Source organism: Sturnira hondurensis, unplaced genomic scaffold, assembly GCF_014824575.4.
Source record: "Sturnira hondurensis isolate 20B ecotype Veracruz unplaced genomic scaffold, ASM1482457v3 Scaffold0005220, whole genome shotgun sequence".
Classification (NCBI taxonomy): domain Eukaryota; kingdom Metazoa; phylum Chordata; class Mammalia; order Chiroptera; family Phyllostomidae; genus Sturnira; species Sturnira hondurensis.
Window position 1 is genome coordinate 6,118,762 of NW_028077851.1, and position 25,936 is coordinate 6,144,697.

Below are 25,936 nucleotides of genomic sequence, written 5' to 3' on the forward strand. Positions count from 1 at the left end.
TGGGAAAGGAGTCAGAGAGGGAACAGTGTGGCTTGCTCAGCTCTTGGCCAGCTTTCAGTCACTTCCCCCACTACCCACAACCAAATTGGGCCCTTCTGGTGCTGATTCCTGAGTGGATGGTTTTGTATACATTCTAGGACCCTGTGGGTCTCTCCGGCAGATTCTCCTGTGAGGCTGGGAGTTTTTCCATGCCACCACAATCACCACAGGTTTTTACAGCTAGAGGTTTTAAGGCTTTCTTTTCCCACACTGGAACCCTGGGTTGCCCAGTCTGTCTCACTCTCCAGTTGTTCCTCCCAGTTTATCTGTATGCAAGTGTGGTACTGTCCAGTCCTCCAGTCACTGCCTTGCCATGCATCCTTTCCACCCAGCTGCCCATCTCTGCCCCTCCTACCAGTCAGGATGAATGTTTCTGCTTGAACTTCTTGGTTGTCAGACTTCCATACAGTTCAATTTTCTGGCAGTTCTGGTTGTTTTTTGTTTCTAAATTTGTTGTTGTCCTTCTTTTGGTTGTGTGAGGAGGCAAAGTGTATCTACCTACATCTCCATCTTGGCCAGAAGTCAAGAAAACACATTCTTAAAAAATAATTGCATGAATGTTCTAAAGTTGATTGTTTTGAGTATATTATATCCAATAGGATGAATATAGAAAATGCAGTATCTTATTGGATGAATGTAGAAAATATAATCTTTATCATATACTGAATTTATTAAATTAAAATAGAACAATCAGTACAGGTATCTTAGTTAGGATTATTAAAGTAGCAATGTTTACATATTAGTTGAAAGCCCAAAAAGTAGAACCCAATATAGTTGAACATAAATAGAGCTGGGAGAAATATAATTACTGACCTAGCAAAGGAAACACATTAAGTAGTAAAATGATAAAAGTCATTACTCTCCCTCTTTTGAGAAGTTATGAGTATTTGTTATGATAAAAACCAATCTCAGTATAGAAAGAGAGCTAAAATCGAGTATATTTGAGATATGCCATAATACACAAAACTAAAATTATGAAAACAATAACATTTAGTGGAAGAAAAGAAAATATAATACCTACCAAAAGAGAATTCAAATAGGTATGAACCGGTACACAAATCCAATCTGTTTTTATTATTCAGTACAGCTTCCATTCTAGATATAGAAGATTATATGATAGGGGTTTGCAAATTTTTCTGGAAATACTTTAGGTTCTGTGGGCTACACAGTCTCTGTTAGAACTACTCAACTCAGCCCACCATAGTGTGAAAGCAGCCACAGACAATATATAAACACGAATGTGGCTGTGTGCCAGTAACACTTTGTTTATGGAAACTTAAATTTGAATTTCATATAATTTTCACATCATGAAACATTCCTTTTACTTTTTGCTAACCATTTAAAAATGTAAAAACCATTCTTAGCTCACAGGCCATACCCCGTCCCCCAAAATAGGGAACAGGATGGAATTGGCCCATACCCTGTATTTTTTCCATCCCTGGATAAAAGAATGCTTTCAGTATCCGAAACTCTTCAGCAAATAGAAAAGTGATAAGGAACAACCAAGTCTTAAAACCCCATGATAGTTATCCAAAAAAGAAAGGCATATTAATAAGTAGGCCTCATGTGGAAAACAGTGAGAAAATCAGCAAGAATGTTTATTGGAATTCAGTTTGCTAATACATAGAAAGTTCAGAGTAGTAGTCTATACCCAGCAAGCCACTCAGTAAATATTTCTGATATTATTAACAAAAAAGATATTCATACTGACTCCAAGAGAAAAGACAGAGGCTATGATTCCATTTATGCAGTGGTACAACACATACCAGAATTAGAGAAATTACTTTTAGGTCTAAAATGACCAGCCATGGTATTTTCTCAAGAAAGTCTAAAATTCTCAAAACTAGAGTAAATTTTATGTCAGTTCAGCACCAGGAAGCTGTTATTTACATGTAAGACAAATTTCTAGAAGAAAGGTCAGAGTATGACAAAATGTTTGAGAGTTACTGCTCTATGAAATTGCCCAAAGGCTTTTTCAAAAGAAAAATTAAGATTAGGGTCAAGATTCCATCCTTGACTACATGTGTGAGGCCAATGCTAAAACCAGCAGGGGAACTGATTTCACCAAGGATATGTTCCATTTAAGAAGTTGCAAGAATTTAATATTTGATAAACAGCTCAGAGCTCCTCTACTCTACCTAACCACTTCCTACTTCTTGGTTTAAAGTACAAGGCTCTTAGGAAGAACCATTTCTTCGAGAATTAAAGAATCATACTACTTGCCCCCAAGCCAATGTTGTTACACACCCTATAGCACTGATAGAAAGAGTAGAAAATCCACTTATCACCAATCATATTTACTACACTTTCAAAGGAAGGTTTATAATTCATAATTAAACAGAGCGCACTACCGGCCTATTCCAGAAAAAATTACATTTTGAGAGAAAAAAATACTCATTTTGATTTCACAACTTTAAATAATGGAATGCTGACAAAGCACCCTGCTATACACTCATCCAACCACCTGTCACTAACATCACCCTCAAACACAAAGGGCTATTTTTACATAGTACCCTATGGAGATAGATAATATCCCATTGCCATGGCAACAAATTTTCCAGAACATACATTAGCCCATGAAGAATGCAAAAGAGAACAAAGCTGTTTCTTTGCATTTGCCTTTACAGTATATGAGAAGAAGTCTAAGTTTTTCTAAGGCCTCAATTTGCTGACAAGGACCTTAGTGAGTCTGAGCAACATACAAAGAAATTCTATGTGTATACACATACATATACAGAAATGCTATCCTTCGTGAAAAGAAAAAAAGCCAAACTAATGCAAAGCCATACCCCCAAATGTTATATACGCTTTCTATTCCCCTGAACTAATTCATTTCCAGTCTTAGGGTGACCTTTCCCACCATGTGCAGCTTACTCCTGGCAGAATCTTTAAGAAGGCCACTCCAGTGCTACATTTTCCCCAGTACCCTGAACAAGAACAAGCATCACAACTCATGAAATGACCCACTCTGATCAAAAAGCACCCCGCCATATCCAAATGAGAGAGACAATCCCATAGTCCTCAATGCTTCTCTGGATAAGTTGTGAAAAGCAGCTCAGATGGGCTAGTCATTTCTGCCCGGCTCTCTCCTATCCCTCCTGGAGGTCATAAACCCAGACCCTGTTTGTCACAAATGGACTTCCCTCTCACCCCACACCAGCCATCTTCCCAGTCAAGGTTGTAGTCTATGTGGCCTTTCTTCTATTTGTCCCCCAGAGCCACTCCCAGCAATTACTCATCCCCTCTGTCCAGGAGGCTGACCTCTCTGTAAGCTTCAAAATGCAGGCACCCTTGCCCCTGACTTCCGGTTGGGTGAAGACAGTGAGAGGGACTGTAGCACATCAGAGGGAAGGGGACAGAGTGGGATATCTGCCCCTCAGCCCACCATCCCCTCCCTGGCCACAACTCTTACAATGGCCAAGTTCTTCTAGACTACTGTGTCTACTAGGGAACAATATTGACAGTTCCAGCAACACTCCCTCCCCTGGCCCCTTCAGAGCTAGGGACAGTACTGCTTTTCTGCCGCTGCTAGTCTTTCCATGCCTCAACATCTCTGCCTTCAGCAAAACTCTGTGAGCATGCGATTTCCTGCAGGGCCCTGAATGATCCATAGGCTTACTCCAATTTCTGATGGCTTCCTTGGCTTCAAGGTTTAATCTTTTATGACCCTAAACTGTCCCATATTCTACTTCACTATAGCACAGAAACTCCTTAGAAATGTCCCAAAACTCTTACTCAGATCCCCCCCCCAACAGAATCACTCTTTAAGGAAGAATCCCAATATTTATACAGAACTGCTATGAAAACAATAGCCTCTCCATTAAGACAGCATCAGGAAATCTCCCTTTCTTTTTTAGTCTGTCTCTTCAATAAAGACTGAATTTCCATCCAAATAATTATGAAAAGTATTGCCAGAAGTCACGCAGTTCTGTAACCTTAATAAAGTCACTGAACCTCTGCACCTCCATTTTATTTTCTTCAAACTGGAGATAATAATTACTATCTAGTGGTTTGGTTGTCAGAATTAAATAAAGTGAATTTTCTAAAAGTTAAATTAAGCCCTGGCTGGCATAGCTCAGTGGATTGAGCGTGGGCCTGCGAACCACATGGTCGCAGTTCGATTCCTAGTCAGGGCACATGCCTGGGTTGCAGGTCAGTTCCTGGCAGGGGACTCACGAGAGGCAACCATATATTGATACTTCTCTCCTTCTCTCCTTCCCTTCCCCTCTAAAGATAAATAAATAAAATCTTTAAAAAAGTATAAAACTTAATAATATTTTTAAAAAGTTAAATTAAGAGACAAGGCCAAGTACATGGTAATCAGTAAATAAGTGGTAGCTGCTAAAGCAGAATAGACTTTTGCCCTGGGGTACACTTGGCAATGTCCAAAAACATTTTTGGTTGTAACATCTATGGGAGGGACAGATACTTGCATCTAGTGGGCAGAGACCAGGGATGCTGCTAGACACCCTACAATGCACAGGACAGACTCTGCAACAAAGAATGACCCAGACCAAAGCGTTGATAGTGCTGAGGTAGAGAACCCTTGATCCAGAACAATGAATAAATTAAAAGAATCTAAAACACCTACATGTGCTTTACTACCATTGCCAAACAGTAATAGGATATAAAGGTACCAGAATGTATGCCAAGGAGAGGAGTTGAAACATTTTTAATTTGAAAGAGATCTTAAGGGGGGGGACTTCAAAAAGCAAGCACACCAAACATCTCCAGGGGCAAAAAGCTGTTTGCATATAATCACCTGTTTTTCACACTGCGGACCCTGAATTAAGGGACAAACAAAAAGGATGTTGTATTAAACATGTTCTTTTGAAGGCACCAGGGACAAACATTACACATTTAAGAAAGCCTGCTTTAAAAAAATTAATTAAAATTTTAATTGCTGGCATTTATGAAGTTGACTTCAATTAGTTAGGAAATTAACACAGGTAACCCACGTAGTTACCCCCAAGAGGCGGAACAAAAGATATTTTTCTGTAAACCAATGGCAAAGTGTTATAAATGAATTAAGTCCAAACAAACAATTTGCTACTAGCCTAATGCTAATAGCCTCTTCTGGTCATAAATTAACTTATACAGATAGCTGGATTTCTCCAGCCAGTTAAAATCACCTTTTCCTTCAAGTCCATGGTCTAGATCTAGCCAGTCTTGGAAGTAGAAATAATAGTGGCAAATAAAAGAGGCTCAACAGCCCGCAAGCACTTGCTCCTGCAGAGGGACTCTCTGGAGTGAGACAGAGATATAAAGGGCCAGATATAAAGGTCTGGAGCTCAGAGCCAGGACTGCAGAAACCACAGGGTGAAGTCCTGGAGGAGGCAGTTGAGTACTCATTCACTCTGGGCCTCCTTCCCCCTGGCAAGATGGACTGGAGGGGGAGGGACCACAGAGGACAGGACAATCCTGCCCTGGGGCTGGCCAGCAGTGCCATTGTTATTCTGACTTTGGAAAAAATGACTCCTTAAGAACTGAAATTTCTAGTCCTGACACCTGGCAACTCCTCCCAGCAGGACTTCTTAACCATTTTTGTGCTGTGGCCCTGTTTGGCAGTCTACATGGACCTCTTCTCAGAACACTGTTTTTAAATGCATAGAATTAAACATTTAAAATACACAGAATTATAAAAATATATTGAAATGCAGCTATCAAAAAAGTTTGAAAAAACAAGTTTATGGTAGTAATACATTTGTTTCTTTATTAACACAATGAATGAAATCAGCCAATGTGTCTAAACCATTGTAAACTGTCGTTGACATATCTGAGACAACTGTAGTATGATTTGGAAAATATCCTATTTCTACAGGTGATAAAGTCAGAGGCCATGCTAATACTACTACTGTGGTTTGTTGCCTACATGCATAATAGAAACAAATGCTTGATTTCATTTAGGCGTTAGTATAAAAAAGATGTATTTCCCCACATCTAAAGTCACAGACTCCTGAACTGGACCCCCCTTTACAGTATTCTGTGCCTCAGTGGGCATGCAGGGCATTCATATCTGCTTTTGCACTTTTTTTCTGCGTCCTATTAGTTGACAGGAAAAAAAAACTGCCTAAAGACTAAAATTGAACCCTAGCTTGGTGTGGCTCAATGGACTGAGCGCCAGCCTCTGAACCAAAGGGTCACTGGTTCAATTCCCAGTCAGGGCACATGCCTGGGTTGTGGGCCAGGTCCCCCGTGGGGGGCCTGTGACAGGCAACCCCACATTGATGTTTCTCTCCTTCCGTTTCTCCCTGCTTTCCCCGCTCTCTAAAAATAAGTAGTCTTTAAAAAGAACATTAAAATGGAAAGTAATACCTTAGAAGTCATCTATTTGCCTGTTCTACTTGGCATAAGAAAATGAATTATGCATGAGAATGTTTTTAAGAAGATAAAGATATTTGAAGTGAGCAGTGAAGCAAAGATATATATTCTGGCCACAGAAAGCTAATCAGAATAATTTTCTGCTTCAGAAAACTCTAAAAGGCAACTGTGGTGGAAAGACCCTAAGGTGCTCCTCACCCCAAATAATTCTCACTTCCTGGTGTCTGTTCTTTTACATAATCCCTTGAGTGCAGACAGAATCTGTGACTGGCTTCTAACCAACAGAATATGGCAAAGGTGATAGGATGTCACTCATCTAGGCCAACTGGAAAGCATCTCCTGCTGGCTTCAGGGGAGCAGCCATATTATGAACTGCCTATGGAGAGGGCCATGTGGCGAGGAATGGCAAGTGGCCTCTAGAAACTGAGGGTTTTAGTCTTAAAAATCACAAGAAACTGAATTCTACTGACAACTAAATGGAAGAGGTCCCCAAGCTCTACAAAGGAATGCCACTTAGCCAACTCCTTCAATTCAGCCTGGTAAAACTCCGATCTGAAGACCCATTTAGGCGATGTCAGGACTCCTAACCCACAGAAACAACGAGATAATAAATACCTGTTGTTTTAAGCTGCAATTTAAATTTATGAAAATTCATTGTAAAGCAATAGATAACTAATGCAGTAACCAATTAGAGGGGGTGACCAACAATCCTAGTTGACCTAAGTCTATACTGGTTTGAAAACTGAAGTCCCAGCATGCCAGGAAACCCTTGGTTCTGAGCAATCCAGGTTTGTTGGTTGCTGCTATGGTCTGAATGCACTTTTCAGACCATAAAATTCAGACCCCGCAAAATTCCTATGTTGAAATCCTAATGCTGTAACTGTATGAGAAGGTGGGACCTTTGGGAAATGCTTAGGCCAGTAGGGTAGAGCCCTGTTGAAAGGGATTAGTGCCATTATAAGAAGCCAGAAAGCTCTCTAGCCCTTTCTACCATGTGAGGACAGGGAGCAAAGGTACCAGCTATAAACCAGGAAGGGGGCCCTCACCAGACCCCAAATCTGTCAGTGCCTTGATCTTGGACTTCCAGCCTCCAGAACTGTGAACAATAAATATCGGTTGTCTATAAGCTACCAGTCTGTAGCAATTAGTTATAGCAGCCCAAACAGACTAAGACAGTTGTCCACCAATAAACATGTACCAAAGAACATAACGACATAAATACGAAATACTAGATACTGGCCTTTAGAAAACTAATAGAAAGTTTCAAAATACTTGGAAGGGAACCAAACCCTTTTTCAAAAGTTTCCAATAATTAATGAAATAACTCAAGATTTCCTCAAAACCAATTTTCTATACCCTTAAAGTAGGGCTGTCCCTAGTTATAAGTATGAAAGTAGGACAATGTACAAATCTATCTTGTATTTCTAGTCTTCCCTTTGTTACTTTTTCAATCTCCCTATTGGTTTCCCTAATTATTCTAAATCAGTTCTCAGACACTGTTATCTTAAAGACTGCCAATGGCTTGACTGCATGGAAGCATCACCCAGTTTTGCCATTTGACCATAAACCACAGTAACTTTTCTGTCCATATTAAATCCCTGCATGTTTCCATCTCTAACCATTCCCAGATTTCTTCCTTAAATATAAAATCTATGAATCATATATCTGAGACTTTCTTCAGGATAATAGAAAGGAAAGGGAACAAAGGTGGAAATGCAAATGGAAAGGATCTGATCACGTATCAATAGTTGTTGAGTCTAGGTGGCAAGTGCAGAGGAGTTTAATGTATTTTCCTATCCACGTGTTTGTTTGAGATTTTCCTTTTTAAAAAGATGAGAAAATAATAAGCCTATGAAAGCCTAATCAAGGGTCCTCTAACACTCTCAAAAATATCAATGTGCAACCTGCTGTCTATGAAGTCACTTTTAATATCCGTATGTTTAAAACAGTCCCCCAGTCATGTGACATTCTATATAAAGAAAAATGCCATCTACTTTCCTTAGACATAAAGGTCTCTACAGCACCATAATGATGAGTCATTGTAAGTGTAGGTAATGAAGATTTTTTTTTTTAAGATTTTATTTATTTATCTTTAGAGGGGAAGGGAAAGAGAGAAGGAGAGAAGTATCAGTGTATGGTTGCCTCTTGTGAGTCCCCCACTGGGAACTGGCCTGCAACCCAGGCATGTGCCCCGACTGGGAATCGAACCGAGATAGTGTGATTTGCAGGCCCGCGCTCAATCCACTGAGCTACACCAGCCAGGGCAATGAAGATTTTTTAAAAGGAAACATAAGGCCCTGGCCAGGTATGTCAGTTGGTTACAGTGTCATCCCAATACACCAAGGTTGTGGGTTCAATCCCTAGTCAGAGTACATACAAGAATTAACCAATAAATTCATAAATAAGTAGAACAAATCAATGTTTCTTTCTCTCTCCCCCTCCCCCTCTTTCTCTCCCCCAATCCCTCAAATATCAATTAATTTTCAAAAAAGAAAACATACCATATTTTGCCATGTATAATGCATACTTTTTTGCCCAAATTTTTGAGGGAAAAATTAGGATGCACATTATACATGGGTAGTAGTAATTGCATATCTATATAAATGTTTTTAATTCTTTTGTTTTTGCTTATGTATTAGAACCGTAACTCTAGAAAGCAATAACAATATCTGTTGCAGTAACAATGCAAAATAATACCCTGGAATACAATCACTGGTTTTGTTGCTAAATATAAATAAATAAATAGAATTAAAAAATTAAAACAAAAGATCTTTTTCCTGTAAGTTTGGGCCAAAAACGTTGGTGCTCATTATATATAGCAACATACAGTAAATGAATTAGACCTACATGTGTCAACAAGGATGAACCTCAAAAACATAATGAGAGGAAAAACAAGTTTCAGATTATAAAGCACACGATGCTCCTCATTTTAAGTTGAAAAGCCATACAAAACAACATATTGTTTCAGTGACACACACATAAATACACTGAGAATTAAAATTTTTTACATATATATATATATACATACACACAATATACATACACATGTACATAAAATAATGAAATTTTTTTCAGGTCATGCACACCAAATTCAGGATAGCAGTAACCTCTAGGGTAAGGATGGAGGAAAATGGGACCAAAAAAAGGGGTCACAGCAAACTTTCACACTAACTGGGCTGTTTTACTTCTTACTCTAAGTGGTGCATATAGAGTTATTTATTGGGTAAGACTTTAGTTTTGCACACCTGAAATGTATTTTTTTATAAAAATAGAATCAACAGCCCTGGCTAGTATAGGTCAGTGGATTGAGCATGGGCCTGTGAAGCAAAGGGTTGCCGGTTCAATTCCCAGTCAGGGCACATGCCTGGGTTGCAGGCCAGGTCCCCAGTAGGGGACATGTGAGAGGCAACCACACATTGATGTTTCTCTCCCACTCTTTCTCCTTCCCTTCCCCTCTAAATAAATAAATAAAATTCTACTTTTAAAAAGTAGAATCAACAAGTAACAATCATGCAAATGCCCTCCTTTTAATCAGACAATGGTTTGGCTCTGGAACTTACTATATCTGTTGGCATTCGATCTCTTTTACCAAAAAAAAAAAAAAACCAACACTATCTCAAACAGCATATATTCCTAGTTACTGATGTATTATTCTGGCCTCTAACTCCCTAAAGTATGTGCCACAAAGTGATATAATATAAAGATGCAAAAATAAAAAAATATTTCATTTGCATTTTTTAAAAAATAGTTCTGGCTAATAATCTACAACAGGAAAAAGTTCACAAGAATTTTGTCTTTTGCCTATAGTTTTCTCTAATGACTAAACGTTGGTTGCTTCAAAGAATAGCAAGAAACCCTTTCAATATGACTTCTTCCCAAAGGAGAGGCCTCATGTGCAAGAGTTTTTAGAGTATCTCATACTTCTCACAGCTTTGTTTTACTTCATCTCAATCAAAGCTGCTTAAACAATCAGACATTACTTACTGGCTTTTCTCCCATTCAGTGATTTCCCCTGATAATACAAAATCAACAGAGTTTTAGAACTATTCCCCTTAATGTCTAAGAGTTAACCATCAAGTCAGACACAGAAAGACAAAAACCATATAATCTCATTTATATGTGGAGTCTAAAGACCAGCCAACCAACCATCCCCAACTCATAGAGAGAACAAATTGGTGGCTGCTGGAGGGGGGCGAATGGATAAAGGGGGTCAAAAGGTACAAACTGCCAGTTATAAAATAAATAAGTTATGGGGATGTAATGTAAAGTATGGTGACTATAGTTAATAATACTGTATTCTGTGCCTGAAAGTTGCTAGGAGAGTAAATCATAGTAATCTCATCACAAGAAAAAAATTGTGACTGTGTGGTGATGGATGTTAACTAGACTTATTATGGTGATCACTTCACAACATATACAAATATCAAATATTATGTTGCACACCTGAAACTAATATAATCTGTCAATTATATCAATGAATAATAAAGACACTATTTCAAAACAAAAGTTACCTATCAATAAAAATCACAATAATTATAATGACTACTTGAAATACGCACAGCATTCCCAAAGACAAAGATACCATCCTAAAAGACAGATATTATAAAGGAGTTTATACAGTTTGCTAATTCATTATGTCAAACAAAAAACTTGCCAGTTGAAGGTAAACATTTTATTTCTAAATGTTAGATTTCAAATCTTCTCTTACTCAAACTCTGAAGAATAAAAACACTGACACTGGAATGTACTCTCCATGAGGACAGGGATTTGTGTTTGATTCACTGCTATAAACTTAGCAGCTAGAATAGTGTCTGTCAGATACATGATTGAAACTGAAATACCTCAAATACCCTTCCAACCCAAACCTGATTCGCACAATACCCTATGCCTTCTAGTAAAATGCTAGCCTTTGAACACCAATGAGACACTTCACAAAGTGGGAAACCCATTACTCTAACATTTCTAGTTCTTTACCTTGAAGTATTAAACAAAAATTATTTATCTGTTTCTCAGACATTGATTATTTTCCTTTTCTAATTTAAGTGTTTCATTCTACTATTTTTCTACCTAGCACTAAAATCCTGCTTTTAAAATAAATCAGCACATGAAGATAAATACTCTATTATAGAGTCTAAAAGGCCTTTTAAAATAGGCTATTATGATGCTTTAAAATTATTCATGATGGCATACAAGCACATAAAAAGATGCTCAAAATCACATGTCATTAGGGAATTGCAAATTAAAAGAACAAAGATGCCACTGACTACATACCTATTAAAATAGCCAAAATCTGGAACACTGACAACACCAAATGCTGACAAGGATGTGGAACAGCAGGAACCCTCATTCACTGCTGGGGGTATTACAAAATGGTACATCCACTTTGGGAGACAGTTTGGCAATTTCCTAAAAAACTAAACATAATTTTATTATATGATTTAGCAATCTTGATCCTTGGTATTTACCCAAAGGAGCTGAAAACCTAAGTGCACACAGATGGTCAGATGTTCAGAATAATTTTACCCATAATTGCCAAAACTAAAAAGCAACCAAGATGTCCTCCAGTTGGTGAATGGATAAACTATGGTCCATCCAGACAACAGAATATTATTCTGCACTAAAAAGAAATAAGCCATTAGGCTATGAATGGACATGGAAGAATCTCAAATGCATACGACTAAATGAAAGAAGCCAATCTGAAAAGATTATACACTGTGTGATTCCAACTCTACGAGAATCTGAAACAGGCAAACTTGTGGAGAAAGTAAAAAGATCAGCTGCCTGCCAAGGTTTGGGGGTAAGAGAAAGGGATGAAGCACAGAAGTGCAGCACACAGGATTTTTAGGGCAATGAAAATACTCTGCATGATATTATAATGATGAATACATGTCATTATACATTCTCCCAAATTCACTGATCATACATCGCCAAGAGTGAAGTACATCCCCAAGAGTGAACCATACTGGTAAACTATGAACTCTGGGTGATTATGATGTGCCAATGTAGGTTCATTAATTGTAACAAATGCTGTCACCCTGGTGAGGGATGTTGATCATGGGGACAGCTGTGCAGATGTAGAGGCAGAGGGTACATGGGAACTCTGTACTCAATTTTGCTGTGAACCCCAAATGCTCTGGAAAAGCCTATTAAAATACATATATATATATTTATTTTTTAAGGTTTTATTTATTTATTGTTAGAGAGGGGAAGGGAGGGAGAAGGAGAGGGAAAGAAATATCAGTGTCAGGTTGCCTCTCACATGCCCCCTACTGTGGACCTGGCCCACAACCCAGGTATGTGCCCTGACTGGGAATCAAACTGGCCACCCTTTGGTTCCCAGGCTGGTGCTCAATCTGCTGAGCCACACCAGCCAGGGCTAAAATACTTGTATATATTTAATAAATATATTTTTTACATTTCAACCGAAAAACTGTATACGATAACTTACTCCCGTAACAAAGTAACAGGGGTAGTGGTTTATTTTTATTCCAAGGAGGAGATAAAGTTAAGTATTTTTATAGAATATTTAATTCAGATAAGATTTTCACCTATCCTACAACATTATGGTAATCTTAATTCTCTGCTGGCTGTTACCATAGAAACTACCAGAGCTGGTTAGTGCCTCCATGATTTGAGCAGTTATACCTGTTGGGCCATTTAATTCTGAACTTATAGGTTCCTGTTTAACAGGGAAAGGCTAAAAACGTCTGCATTTGTTTTAAAGAATGGCTAATACACCCATAGAGAGAGTGCAGATCAAGGTGAACAAAATGTGTGTGTGCACACACACACTCAGACATGCCACACACCACCAAAGAGGTTGGTAAAAATTAAGTGGCTGCCAGCTGCTGGCTTTGTTTGAATATCTTCTGATTACATTTCCCTGTCCAGGATGCCTTTCCTATTAATTTTCACCTGTAAGAAGAATGTTGGATTACTGCAATTGTGTTAAGTTAATGGGGAAGGGTGTGTTTTGTTTTGCTGGGCTGAAAGGGGGAGCTTAAAGCTCTGAGATTCACTACAAGCTATCTTCTAGGGAGGTCCCCTTTTGCCAGTCTTCTTGCAAGCAGGTTTCCATGGAACGTGAAGAGTAGAATCTCATTCATTGAAAGGTACTTGTGCCTTGGTTTCTCTTTAAATTACCTATACCTCCAGGAAGCATGGGTTCTGACACCAGGAAAGCCGTCCTGCCCCCAACTCCTGAGGAGCCGATACCCAATATACGCAGATTTAATATACACGCCTCTTATCACATTCCATGTATTATCGACAACAAAATAAGCCTCAATAGGTTCCCAGCTGTCACTTGCTGTGTGGCCTCAGTCATTTGTTCCTTTTCAGTTGGGAAACAGTGACGGCATTTAATAAATTGAATATGCTAGGGTATTTTCTGAGGGCCTGATGCATAACCACGGTTGTGTGTTAGTGCACCAATTTTTCTCTACTTGGTCCAGCTCAACTGCTTAGCAGCAGTAGCAGAACTGCCTGCATATCAAGGACTTCTTAAAGGACAACCAGCCATGCTAAAGTCCGTGAATACTAATTATATTTTCAGAAATCCTGAATTCTAAAAGGTGAAAGATTACAGAGTGGCTAAAGTTATGCTCACAGGCAGGTGTATGCATGCTCTAGCGACATTTGAAAAAATATCTACAAGCAATGATACCGCAAGTGAACCATAAAACCCTCTGTGCACCTTGGGAAGTAGATTTTAAAGTACCACTCCCCACTCTAAATATTCAACTGATGTTAAATTTCATACTGGCTATTGCTTTTAAGAATAAGCTTCATTTCACATTTTGGGCCTGATATTAGGAATCTCATCACCATTTCGTGCTGGTAACAGCAAAAGACAAAGTGCTTATCAAGTAGTCTTTCTCCAAGCACCAAGGAAAGCACAAGAGAAAAACTGTATCTGCTGTGGATCAATCCTTCCTCCTTTTCCAGGTTTGGAGCAGCCAAAAGGAGATAGGTAGCTATGACACACATTACTTTCCAATACTATTTTCAAGTCCAAGTAATGATAATATGGGCAACACAGCTCTCTCCGACAGAGGACCTCTGGGTTCCACCTTTAGCCCTAAATAGGAGACTTGGCTCTGCCCAGCCAGACATCCTCTTGCAGTCACGTGTCCCCACCCTGCAACTTGTCAATCGGCTTTCCAGTTTAATACTAACATTTAGAACTATGTTAGTGGGCAATATATATAGTACATATGTATACAGAGTGGACAACATTTAGTCCTGGGATCCCGGCCCTACAGACACACACAACACACATTCTTCAAGTTCAAATCCCAGCAAGGCACCCCAGCGCCCACTTCTTCCCACCCACTAAGGAGAGGGAAGGGCAGGAGCAGCGAACAGAGGTTAAACCAGACACCGGCCAAAACAAACACCACTTCTAGAACAAGGCAAACTTTGGGTCTGAGCGGCTGTGGAGCCCCAGAAACGGCTGGAGGAGGGAAGGGAGTATCAGTCTGTCTCAGGGGAGGAAGACGGGGAGCGCACCCAGCACTGCCAAGCTACAGAAGAGGCTGGTGTCCCCCGGGTGACAAGGGCGTCGCCGCCATTCCCGGCTACGAAGCCCCTTCTCTGCGACTTGGCAGAGGCCTCCAGGTCCCTGTGGGTAGCCTTGTCATCCCACTTCGCCCCTTGTACCCACAGAGATGATCCCCACAGACCCGCAGGGCACGAAGACCTACCTGGTGCAGCGTCTCAGCCGGCAGCTGCGACGCCCGAAACAGGTCAGCCACCGGGCCCGCGGCTGCGGTGGCTGCACCCGGGGCGGTCCTGGCGGCCTCAGGGGGCCCGGACCCGGGGCCACCGCTGGCAGTGCCAGCGCAGCGTGCGAAGAGCTCGGAATAGCACTGCTGCTCACCGTCGCTCAGCAGTAGCGGCGACCCGGGGCCGCAGCCCGTGCCCACCGCTGCCTCCATGGGGCCTGGAAAGAGGCCCAGCAGAGCACCGTCCCCGGTTGGGGAGTCGAAGCAGCCTTCGCCACAGCCTTTGCCGCCTGAGCCTCGGCCTTGGCTGCTGCCTCCACCGCCCCCACGCCCCGCAGCTGCGGGGCCGCTTCCTCCAGGAGCCCGCCAGCCCCGCCCCCGACTTGAATGTTGTGCCTCCTCGGCGAGGCACATGGAGACAGGCGCGACAGGAACCAATCGAAGCCTGGGATCGCACCCCAGCCCCGCCCTGCTGCCCCGCCCGCGCCTCACCTGGTAACTAACTCCAGCCCGCCTCCAGCGCGCCTCAGGCGCTCCTCCGGCCCCGCCTAGGGTCACCTGCACCACCCCACTGCCTGGCCCAAGTGGACAGGGACCGGCACCATTCTGTGCCCACCCGGCACAGGAGGGGCATCCTTGGCTGCCTGCCCTGGTGCTTGGAAGGGGACCCACATGGTGAATGGCGCTTTTCAGGAGGCAGGGAAGGCTGTGGTGTTTTCTCCTTGGGATGCTGGAGCAGGTGTCCTGCCAAACGCACGCCCTTCCCGTCACAGAAAAGAAATGACGTGTGGGAAATTAGGTTTCCCTTTTTCCACCGCAGTACTGTTTAACTCCTGGAAAGCTGGAAGATCTAGATCTCCATACGAATGGGGCCCCAGTGACTCCCATAGTTACTGTGCAGGGTGGCAACAGGGTTAGGCCACTTCCTGAGGGTTGCCTCAAACCTGGAGCTGAGCCTTGAAAAAGAATGACATTCGTTAAATACCAGAGTAATAGGAGTGTAAAAGGCCCTGGGAGGAACTGCACATGTATATGCATGAAGCTTCACTGGGAAACACTAATCCAAAGAAAAAAATCAGTCCAGGGTTATGCACTAATAAAAAACATGTTTCAGAATTTGATTTAAGGGATATATAAAACTTTCATCCCAAATAGTTTTGCTTTAATTAAAAACAGAAAACAACATCCCAAAAAATAGCATCCATGATATATACTTTGGTATTTTGGTCAACTAAAATAAGGACCAAGGACAGGAAAAGAAAAAAAAAAGAAAACATCAGCAGATGGTTGAGAGAGGAGATACCATAGGAAAAGAAAGAAAATTATGTAAATTTATAAATGATAGCCAAAGTAACATTTCCCTTTTGGGATCTAAAGAAATAAAATACGGGACTGAATCCACTCCAAAAGCAGTCATTTTTTATCTCTTCACTAAGTTTTCCTTAGTGACATTTTGCTTTAGACATACCAGGAGATAATTAAGACAGCAGTAGGCTTGGGCCAAGTGTACAGGAAGGATAGGTAAGTTAGGAGAGGTAAAGACTTAGCTGGGGAATTTCCATTTCAAAATCTTACCACTATTGTATTTTTCACAACTGTAATACCTTCTCAGGAAAATTGGAAGCCAAGAAATCATGTTTATTCTCTTCCTACCTTCCCAATTGTACTCAGGCTTTCCTAAGAATGGCCCACCATTCTAACAGAGGTTAAAAAGGGGACCCACTCCTTGGGATAAATGCCAAACCCTACTTTCTTCTGCAACTCCTGAGAAAAGAAGTGTGAGGTATGGTGATCCCTAACATTTGGTAGTTCAAAGCTACATTACCTCCTTTGGGCCTCACAGAAACATTTTTATCTCGACTTTGCAGATGAGAAAATGGATGCAGAGATGACGTGATTTGCCCAACTAAATGCTAGATTCAGAGCTGATCTGCACTACTCAATTCAGTTTAATATATTTGACAGATTTTCTTAAGCACCAGATACTGCAGAGATGGGTAGAAAGTCTCACATCTGTGCCTATCAACCCATCAATCAACACTTACTGATATAACAGGAATAACCCTCCAGGAATACTGTGGGGGATTAAAAAAAAACAAAAAAAACAAGATGTGTTGCTTTCAAGGAGTCTGCAGCCACACTGGAAAAGACAAAACTAACACAAGAAATAAGAACAAACAATAAAAAATGGTATATAATCAAGTGCTAAATTGTGTACCCTGGGCTAAGTGCTGTGGGAATTTAGAGAAAACAGAAGAGAGAAAATTCATGAGCCAAAGCTCAACCAGAAAGGTTTGATGACGGGGGCTCAAGATGGATGTTGACGAATGGGTGGAACTGAAGAGGCAAAGGACACCACCAAGAGGTAGGATCACTGGAGAGGGAGGAGCCCCAGAGACTTGGTGGCCGGGAAGAGATGGGTGAGGGACAGCAGGCTGGGGCAAGAGTTACTGTCTCCTACAAAACCAGTTTTGAACATTGGTGAAATTATATACTGTATCCACCCATGTGTGGGGGGGTGGGGGAGTAGGTAGGAGAGAATATGTCCTCTTCCTTCCTATACCAACTCCATCCTCTGATGCAAAAGCTTGACAAATAGACAAGGTGGCTGTTCTCAAGCAACAAACAGCTTGTTCTCAGCAGCCCTGCTGGTCTCTTATGTAAGTTATCAGACAGCTGACCTCCCTCCATGGAATGAAACCTTTGGTAGCCCTGGAAATGGCTGAGCAGAAATGTTAAAAGCTTTCTGCGCACTGGGAAAGTCCAACAGTTATGTCAGACAAACTGGAGCCAACAATTCTCACTACTTGTTAACAATAGCAAGCTGTCTAACCTTGGGAAGGCAGCTTCCTGCTTTGTTTCCCTGAACAGTATTTTGGATAATAATTACCCCAGTCGTGTATTTTCATGGTGCTTTTTTAAGTTGCCCATAAAGTCACCGATACTTCAGAGCTTTCTTTTGTTTCAAGGAATAAGAAAAAAATGTTTAGTTATGCAGCACCTCAGTCATCACAAATTTGAGCAAGAATTATTAAATTGATAAAATTCTGAAAATCAAATTCTCAGAAGCTATTCATGTTTCTGAAAAATGTGAGGTTCACTAAATGAGTCAGAGTAGGCTAACTACTGAAACAAACATGTCATGATGATTCGTTTCTTGCTCATGGCACATCCAACAAGGGTCATGGAGGGGTTGTTCATTCAGACACTACCTAGGAGCTCCTCCATCCCCTGGGACCTCAAAGCCCTCCACTAGATGCTCTGCACCTGACAGTCATAAAAAGGGAGCTCAGCAGAGCTGGCAAGAAAGGGTGCATGGAAGACTGCTGTCACAGGGGGGGTTATGGGCCAGGGCCAGAAGTGGTAAACATCACTTCTCTTAATTTCTATTGGCTAGAGCTGAGTCATGTGGTCATACCAAACTGCAAGGGAGTCTGGGCAATGTAGTCAAGCTTTACATCCAGAAAGAAGAAATGGGTTTGGGGAACATCTAGCCAGATTCTGACACAATTAGCACGTAAAAATTTCAGGCCTATTGTAGACACCGTTAGTTCACTGCCAAGATTCCTGTCATGAGGCAACACATCCATCAGTGAGTGTTCTCTGCTAATGGCTCACAGCTGCTCCTTTCTTTAAAGACTTCCTCTCAGCCAACCTGGAGCCACTTCAGTGAGGTTATACCTCCAACCCCCCCACAGAGCAGCCCACAGCCAATGGCTTGCTGACAATAAGGAGAAAAAAGCCATCCTTTGCTCTATAGTACAAATGTTGCTCCAGAGAGCCCTGTGGGATCAGACTGAGGCTCTAGCTGAGACTATAGCCTTACTTAGCTCCTTCTTCAGCCCCACTGGATTTCCCTCACTTCCCTTTGCCTGAGACCTGTCCCTCAACAGCACTTACACACAAATCCCCACTTCAATTTCTGCTCCCAGAGAACTCAACTTGAGCCACGTTTTTACATCAGAGAGTAATATGGCTCACATCTCATAGAAAAAGCATGAGTGGCACAAGTTGATCTGTAAATACTTAAGTGATTTCAGTAGAGTATATATAGTCTCACACTCAAGAAACAAAAACCACTTTTCCAGTACTGTAAACAGAATCCTTTTACGGTGAATATGGGGTGTGGGCTCATTCCTCATTTTTGTTTCCTGCCCTTTTCTACTTTGACCAAGTTGATGTGGCTACTGGGTCATCTAGGATCTGAGTCTCGGCCTTGCAAGGCCAGAAATACATATTACCACTTCTTTGGAGGTATGGCAACCCATACAAGAGTATAGGTCCATAAATCACAATTCCAGTTAAACTGATTTACATCCACAGCAGTATGTTCTGTCACATAGCACTTCTCTCCCAGGTTATAAATTTTCTCTGGAGATAAATTTTATTTATTTATTTATTTATTTATTGCCTCTATGTATCCTCTGTAACAATATCCACTTCACAGTGTGAACAGGTACTATTACAGTGTTCACTTACAATTCTAGAAGCAAAGGCACAACTTGGGGGAAAAAATTTTGATACAAAAGTCAGGTGCAATAACTTGGAGACAAACTTTTGAGCACAGCCTTGATCTACATTTCCACATGGAGCGGGAAAGACTCCCCCACCCAGGAATTAGAGTCTTTCCTTCTTCCTCCTCATTAAACCACTAGAGCAATATTTCGTTACTTGCTTAATATGACACACACAAAAAGTTATTAAAATAGCAAAAACATGTTAAACGTCCAGCTGCTCCCACCAATACACCAACTCTTAGGTTTAAGACAGAAACTAGGAACAATTCAGTGGTCATAAAATAGAAAGAGAGAGATTAAGGCAATAAAAATTAAAAATAAATGAAGTAAATTAAAATTTTCATACACCGGACTTGCCTGTTCCAACTTCGTAGCCTTTATGCAATACTAAGGTTGCAGGGGAGGGGGGATCTTCATAATTACTTGGCATAAGTTACACCAAGGAAATTTTTGTTAAAATTAGCATGTGAACCTCTAATAAGAAACACATCCTTCCGTGAGTTTCTTCAACTTGTACAAAGGTTTTATGCATAGATTTGTCACAAGTAACAAAGCTACTCTGCAAGACCCACTTCTAAAATAAAAAAAAAAACAACAGTGTATTTGTTTTAGTATGATCTTGTGGTGGTGGTGTTGTTTTTGCAAAGTGGCATACCAACACTGTGACTGTAGGACTTGTCTGAAGTGGTCACAACTGTAAACATCATTTGCACATCGGTAAAAAAAAAAAAAAAAACAAGGAGGAGGAGATGGGTTCAAAAATATCTGGTCCTAGAAGAGTCACTCTGCACTTCTTGTTCTGAACGGGCTCTCCTTTAGCTGAGCTGACCGCTATCCTTTTTTCCTCCAGTAGGTGAGGGAACCGGTGTTTGGGAACTTGGTGAATCTTTCTTGGAGACAGTGGTGTTACTGCCAAGGGAGCTGGCCCCCAGGGAAGCTGGGGGAGTAGAAATGCCTACAGTCTTGATCACTGAGATCTTGTTGCTCTTCGTGGCCAGAGCATCATTGGGCATGTTAGTGTACTGGTTCCCCATAACAGGACCCATGCTCACTGAAGGGGCCATGATTGCTTGGGGAAACATCTCAGGGAGCTTCTTTCCATCTGTTCCTAACAGATCCGTGGTGTTCTCAATTGCCAGCTTCCTCCCACAGTGTGCAGAGCTATTGTTAGTACCATGAGTCATATAGTGGACCTGCAACTTGTTTTTGGTGGTGAAAGCTTGTCCACATATGTTACACACAAAAGGCTTCCTCCCAGTACGTGTCTGCTCACGAACCTGAAGAGCACTGGCTGATGACTGGCTCTCCCTGTACCACGTGCAGCCATATTGCTTGCCCTGTTGGCCTGGTTGGGCCATTAACAAAGGTGTCATGCCTGGGGACATGGTTGAGGATCCAAATGCACCACTAGCTTCAATTCTGACATGGGCTGGTTGGGCTCGGTCAAATGGGAGACTGCTCCAACCTCCCATCCCAGTGAGGCTCTTCTCCAACCTCTCTGTTTTGCCACCAGCATCAGGAGACTTAAACTTGATGCTTTCTGCCTGACTATCTTGAAAAGATGTGGTCTCCAGGACGTCTGGACTTGGGCTCTGATACTGCAGGTTTCCCATCACTGAGGACGAGTCGTTGATCAAGCCACCACTTTTCACTGAACCCTTTCCCCTGCTGCTCTGCTGCTGCAGGACCACAGGAGCAGAGCTCACCTTTCCTGGGGCATTAGAGGGGGTCACCGTGGTAAATCCTAGTGTGGGTAATGCCGGGTGGATGCTGGAAAGAGGCACAGGAACCTTCGAGGAGCTGCTGGGGGCATCCTGGGAGCCGACTTTGCCTACATCAATGCATTCAATATCATTGTGACAGACAGTGCTTGTGCTGCCACTCTCACTGACTACCATCAGCTCAGGACCTGCAACGTCACAGGGATTTTCTGGCAGGGGCGTGTTGGGAATCTGACCACCCATGTGCATCCGGATGTGCTGCTGCAACATGACCGCATTGGTGAACTTCTTCTGGCAGATGGGGCACGAACACTGCGTCTTCACGCAGGTATTGGTTTGGTGAACCCCTAAGTGTGTCTTCAGGCTGCCTTTGGTGGAGAAGGCTCGATCACAGATCCTACACCGGAATGGCCTCTCCCCAGTGTGGGTGCGATAATGCATTCTGAGGGAGCTTTGGCAGCTTAAGGCACGGTGGCAAATGAGACATTCATTGGGGTCAGTAGTGGCCTTTTCAACATTCTTCACCAGCTGCTGCAACTTCAGGGTCTGTGACCCCAGCTCAGGTCTTCCTCTCCCTTGGAAACTACCAACACTCGGGGAATTATGGCTTGGCCCCACCCCAGAGTATATGGATCCATCCTTACTTTCTGGAGAAGGTCTAGGAGGCAGGTCTTTGGCCAGTGGCCCACCCTTTAGGTCCTTGGGATTACTCACCAAAGAGAAATTCTGAGGTAGCCCTACACTGGGGGTCCCTGGTACTGGGACACGTCTGCAGTCTAAAGAGAGACTAGATTCATCTACAGGGGCAGGGACAGAGCGTGCACAGCGAGCACCACTGCCTGTCGCCATGTTGTTGTGGAACTCAGCAAACAGCTGGGGGTTTGCCTTCATCTGGAGATGTTGATAAAAGTGTGTCTTCAGTTTGCCTTCAGTGGTGAACCAGTGACCACAGATAGAGCATGTAAAGAGTCTCTTTCCAGTATGGGAACAGAGGTGGATCTGCAAGGAGCTATCACTCTCAAAAACCTTGCCACAGTACTTACACACATGCTTATAGAAGACAGGCAGATTTTTGGATTTGATCCGCACCGGGAATGTGTTGGGTGGCTTCTCTTTCCCTTTCTTGGACAGATCTACTGGTGCAGCGTGCAAAGGGCCCTGGAAGAGCACAGAGCTCGGGGTCTCGGGTACCAAAGTACCTGGAAGGTGGCTAGGGAGCACCCTCGACCCATCTGGCCTCAAGGCGGAGGACGTCAGTGCTGGGGACACAGAGCTGGTGGTGGAAGGGATGCTTGTGTGAGGTAGCTTGGCTTGTTTCACAGTGTCCAGAGGCAATCCTTGGCTTCCAGCTTTCTGACTGAGCGAAGCCACTACTGCAGAAACCGGCTGAGACGCACGGTCGCCTAAGGTGTTAAGGCTGTCAGCTCCCGCCGTGCCAGAGTGGAGGGTATTGGTGGCCCACATGTCCATCTGGACGCGGATCTGCTCAGTGAGCTGGATCTGCTGTAGCTGCTGATGCTGCAGACAGAAGATCTTCTCCAGGACAGATGGGACACTGTCAGAAACAGGCAGGGGGGCAGGCAGCGCATCCGCTCTCTGCTGATTCACTGCCACCTTGGTGCCCGGTAGTGCTTGAAGAATCACATTAGTGCTGGTCACTCTGCCTTTGGGTAAACAGCTTAAGTCTTGGGGTACGGAGGGCAGGGTAGTCTCCTTCTTTAAATATAGAACAGACTTCATCCCTGGCTTCTTTATGTCCCCTGAGCTACCACCATCCTCCCTGTAACTGTCCTTACTGCTTGAACTCTGTGGCTGGTGGCTCAGCACAGTCCCAGAGAAGTCTTCCAAAGGCACTAGTCTCTCACTGTCATTCATGATGAAGACAGGTAGACGTTCAGTGCAATTTTTCTTATGTTCTAAGAACTCAGAGGAGCTAAAGAACTCTCCACAACATTTCTCACAGATGTGAGTCTCCTCCCAACGAGGCCTCTTTACCATCACTTGGTCCCCATTCTTCTCATCACCAGTCCCTACATAGTTCATTGGAGCACCCAGCTCCCCTGCCACAGGCGCTGCTGGGGCTACATCTGTAAACTCTGGAACCTGCTGCTGTGGCTGTTGCTCTCCCTGGTCTTTCTCCAAGTCGATGTGTTGTGGTTTCACCTGCTTGAGCCTTGGCATGGTGCAAATCTCTGGGCGCCAGGAAAGCTGCAGTTATTTGCCCACTCCGCCACAAATTCCTGGAGTTGGAGATAAATTTTAAATAATAAAATTGCTTCTCAAATATAGAACCATAGACACAAAAGAAGTAAGGACAATCACATGAAGAAAACATTTTCACAGTCAAGGATGTTTCCAGATAGCATTTTGAGAACAAGGAGAATATCTTAATCATTTGGTGTTCAATAAATGATTGATTAAATTAAAGGAGGAATCAGAATCACCTGGGAAGTACTAGAAACACAAGGGCAAAGTATCCTTTCCAAATTTCCTCTCATAAGAGGATGTTTGCCTTTGACACTAAATCTCCTCCTAGTTTAAACCTTCTTTCATGATATGATTTTATCTCAACTTCATGTCTTATTTTACATTTTCACTCATTTCTTTATTCTTTTTTCTAGGAGCCCAGCTAGTTACTAGATGTCCAAGATGGCACATTCACAGGGCTGTTGGCAAAAGGCCCCAGGTCCTCCTTACGTAGGCTTCTCACAAGGCTGCCTGGGTGGCTTTAGGACAAGGTAGCTAACTTCCTCCGGAACTAATGATCCAAGACAGTGCTTCCGCAAACACATTGTCTTTTATGATGGAGTCTCAGAAGAGACACACCACTTCTGCCGCATTCTATTTGTTAGAAGCAAGTCACTAAGCCCAACTCATACTCCAGAGGAGGAGATTTGACCTCCAGTCCTTGAAAGGAATGTTAAAGAATTTATGGACACATTTTAAACTACCACATAACTCTTCACAGAACTGGTTCCCAATTATCGTCTTGTTCTTCACAGACTCAATCTCAAATTTGCAAAGTGCACTGGTTTTGAGTTCAAATTGATGCTTATCTACAGTGTCCAGCACAAATAACATCTCCTTTTTAGAAAATCTTCTATTACCAAATCATGAGGATGTAGTTCTGTAACATAACAATATCACACTCAAGCACATCATATGACATTTTTGGTGAAATGTTCAAATTAAAACTATAAATTATTACATGCATATTATTACTCTACCAACCATATTCAAGCAGACTTTCTTCTGCCAGACCCTGTATTTATAACCTTATGTTGAGAACAGACAGGATTTTAAAATTCATAAGCATTATTTTAGTTTATTAACTTGTTCCAGTAATTTTGTATTGACAGAAAATAGCAAAACTAGTACAAAAAATCCCTGTATACATTTCACCTAGACTAAACAAAGGTTTCCATGTTTGCTTCCACTCTCTCTCCATCTCCCCTCCCCGCAACCTCCTTCTTCGATATATATATATCTTATGAATAAGTTGTAGGCATAATATCCCTTTATCTCTGAATACTTCAGTGTACATTTCCTAAAAATTAGGATATTCTCTTATATAACCACTGTATATAATTGTCAAAATCAGAAAAGTAATTACCATCTAATCTACAAACTTTATTCAATTGTCACTAATTGTCCCATTAATGTTCTTAAGAGTAAAAGGAGGGAAAAAAATTTTTTTCCTAATCCAGATCCAGTTCAAGAACAGATGTTGTATTTGTCACTTCTCTTTACCCTCCTTTCATCTGAAGAAGTTCCTTAGTCTTTCTTTGTCTCATGACCTTGACATTCTTGAAGACTACAAGCCATTTATTATCTTGGTTTGTGAGCAGATAATATTCAATTTGCTTAAAAATCTGCATCTTCATTCCTATGTAAGCTTTGTAAATCATTCTGACAAGCACACAAAAATAAGCACTCTTAAATATTTTTAAAGTCTATCAATGGCCAGGTGAGCCAACTGGTAATTTTGAGAATTAATAAAGAGAGAAAAATCAAACATTGATCTTGCCTTCCTTATCAAGCTGTACCACCAGTGAACCAAATAGTACATGAAATAGAATTACAATAGGAATAACAGAATTAAAATATTACCATTTTGCAGCCCCTAATGAATAAGTAAATCCAAACATTGATCATCAATGGCTGCTTATATACAAAGAGAGTCAGACAGCCCTGGCTGGTGTGGTACAGTTGGTTGGGTATCGCCCTGCAAAGTGAATGGTTGCTGGTTCAATTCCCGGGCAGAGCACATACCTAGGTTTCAGGTTCCCTCCCCAGGTCAGGGCGACTCTGAGAGGCAACCAATGGATGTTTCTTTCTCACATCAATGTTTTTCTCCCTTTCTCTCTCCCTCCCTTCCCCTCTTTCTAAAAATAAATAAGTAAACTCTTTCCCCCCCAAAAAAGAGTCAGACGTTATGTGCTTCTGACTAGTCATACACAATGCTACCTGTGAAGTACAACTGCCAAAAAAGCAAACCTCAATTTCATCTATTCTCTCAATCAGCACTGTCCAAGAAAGCCAGTATATAATTATGTACCTTCTAGTTGCCATAGTAAAAGCAACTAAATATAAACATGTGAAATTAATTTTA

The 25,936-nt window shown here is 41.9% G+C and overlaps 2 protein-coding genes across 4 annotated transcripts in view; both read right to left on the reverse strand.

Annotated features, from left to right (window-relative positions):
- Window positions 1-15,448, reverse strand: part of REPS2 (RALBP1 associated Eps domain containing 2) — a 215,782-nt gene extending 200,334 nt beyond the window's left edge. Inside the window, exon 1 of one of the 3 annotated variants that reach the window (XM_037046289.1) lies at window positions 15,066-15,448. In XM_037046289.1, the coding sequence (XP_036902184.1) occupies window positions 15,066-15,299 (234 nt within the window). In that variant the 5' untranslated portion in view covers window positions 15,300-15,448. The remainder of the gene's footprint in view (window positions 1-15,065) is intronic. The other 2 variants (XM_037046287.1, XM_037046288.1) reach the window with 2 other exon arrangements.
- A 4,970-nt stretch (window positions 15,449-20,418) lies between these two features.
- Window positions 20,419-23,505, reverse strand: LOC118987276 (sal-like protein 4). The gene has a single exon (XM_037046361.1). The coding sequence runs from the start codon at window positions 23,503-23,505 to the stop codon at window positions 20,419-20,421; it is 3,087 nt and encodes a 1,028-aa protein (XP_036902256.1).
- Between the last annotated feature and the right edge of the window lie 2,431 nt (window positions 23,506-25,936).